Source organism: Myotis brandtii, unplaced genomic scaffold, assembly GCF_000412655.1.
Source record: "Myotis brandtii unplaced genomic scaffold, ASM41265v1 scaffold21781, whole genome shotgun sequence".
Lineage (NCBI taxonomy): Eukaryota > Metazoa > Chordata > Mammalia > Chiroptera > Vespertilionidae > Myotis > Myotis brandtii.
The window spans coordinates 9,440-10,827 of NW_005358169.1; the positions used below are offsets into that span (position 1 = coordinate 9,440).

The 1,388-nt window shown below is 56.0% G+C and overlaps 1 protein-coding gene across 1 annotated transcript in view; it reads right to left on the reverse strand.

The window, feature by feature from the left end:
* LOC106726051 overlaps positions 1–1,388 on the reverse strand; it is a gene marked incomplete at its 3' end in the record, with an annotated part of 10,179 nt that overhangs the window by 4,868 nt on the left and 3,923 nt on the right. The window contains exon 3 of the mRNA XM_014539492.1: positions 238–387. Coding sequence (XP_014394978.1) covers positions 238–387 — 150 coding nt within the window. The remainder of the gene's footprint in view (positions 1–237; positions 388–1,388) is intronic.

The window sequence follows — 1,388 nt, forward strand, 5'->3', positions numbered from 1 at the left end:
CCTCCTGCATGCCCCCTACTGGGGATCGAGCCAAACCGGGCATGTGCCCTGACCGGGGTTGCCGGCTTGATCACCAGTAGGGGGCGTGCAGGAGGCAGCCTATTGGTGATTCTCTCTCATCATCGATGTTTCTCTCTCTCTCCCCCCACCCCCCTTCGTTCCTCTCTGAAATCAAAAGATTTTTTTAAAAAAAGAACAGGAGGAGGAACCCTGACATCGGCCCCTCACGGCCGCTACCTTCCCGATTTCCGGCATCGAGGACCTCAAGGTCATTCTCAGGATCTTGGACGCGGCCTTGACGTTGTCCTCCCTGTCGCTGGCCATGGCCTCCATGAACACCATGATGGCGTCCATCCTCTCCTCCGGGATCAGGAATTCCCTGAAGAACTGGAGAAAGGAAAGGCGCTGTGGCCGCTGCCGTGGGGCCTCCCAGCCCTGGGGTCCCCGAGGCCTCTGGACGCCCAGAGTCCAGCCACCAGGGTGCAGTGGGGGCCGGTCCCTGGCCGAGCACCAGGGGCCTCCAGTGCTGACGCCCCTCCGGTAGGAACGAGGGCCCGGACCACGCGACACAGGGGACCATGCAAAAGGCGTTTCCGTGTTGAACTTGGAGCTCATTCCGTCAGGTGGCCCAGTGGACGTGAGTCTGATGCTCAGAGCGAGGCGACTGACCGCCTGCAGCAAGGGCCTCGTGTCTGAGGCTGCACATCCTCCGGGCGCTCCCCCAGGGCTGAGTCCACAGGCGGCCTGGCCCTGTTGCCGGGGGCCAGGGGACCACACACAAGACGCCCGCCGCCTCTGCCCTCATGGAACTGACCATCAGGTAAACAGCTGATCAAGGTGAGTGTGAGCCATGTTAATAAGGGCCCAGCCGGCGTGGCTCAGCGGTTGAGCATCGATCTATGAACCAGGAGGTCAGGGTTTGATTCCCGGTCAGGGCACAGGCCCGGGTTGCAGGCTCCATCCCCAGTGTGGGGCGTGCAGGAGGCAGCCAGTCCATGATTCTCTCTCGTCATGGATGTTTTTATCTCTCTCTCTTCCCCTCCCTTCCTCTCTGAAATCAATAAAAATCTATTTAAAAAAGAAAATCCGGGAGTCAGTGCAGTCAGACGGGGAATAGCAGGCTGGCATTTGTATCTTAGAAAGAATTGTCTGACTGCAGCGCAGAAAAAGGCGTGACCTCAAACTTCAATCAACCCAGTGCCGCTAGCACAGCGGCTAGGACAGTGATGGCGAACCTATGACACGCGTGTCAGAGGTGACACGCGAACTCATTTTTGTGGTTGATTTTTCTTTGTTAAATGGTATTTCAATATATAAAATAAATATCAAAAATATAAGTCTTTATTTTACTATGGTTGCAAATATCAAAACATTTCTGTATGTGACAC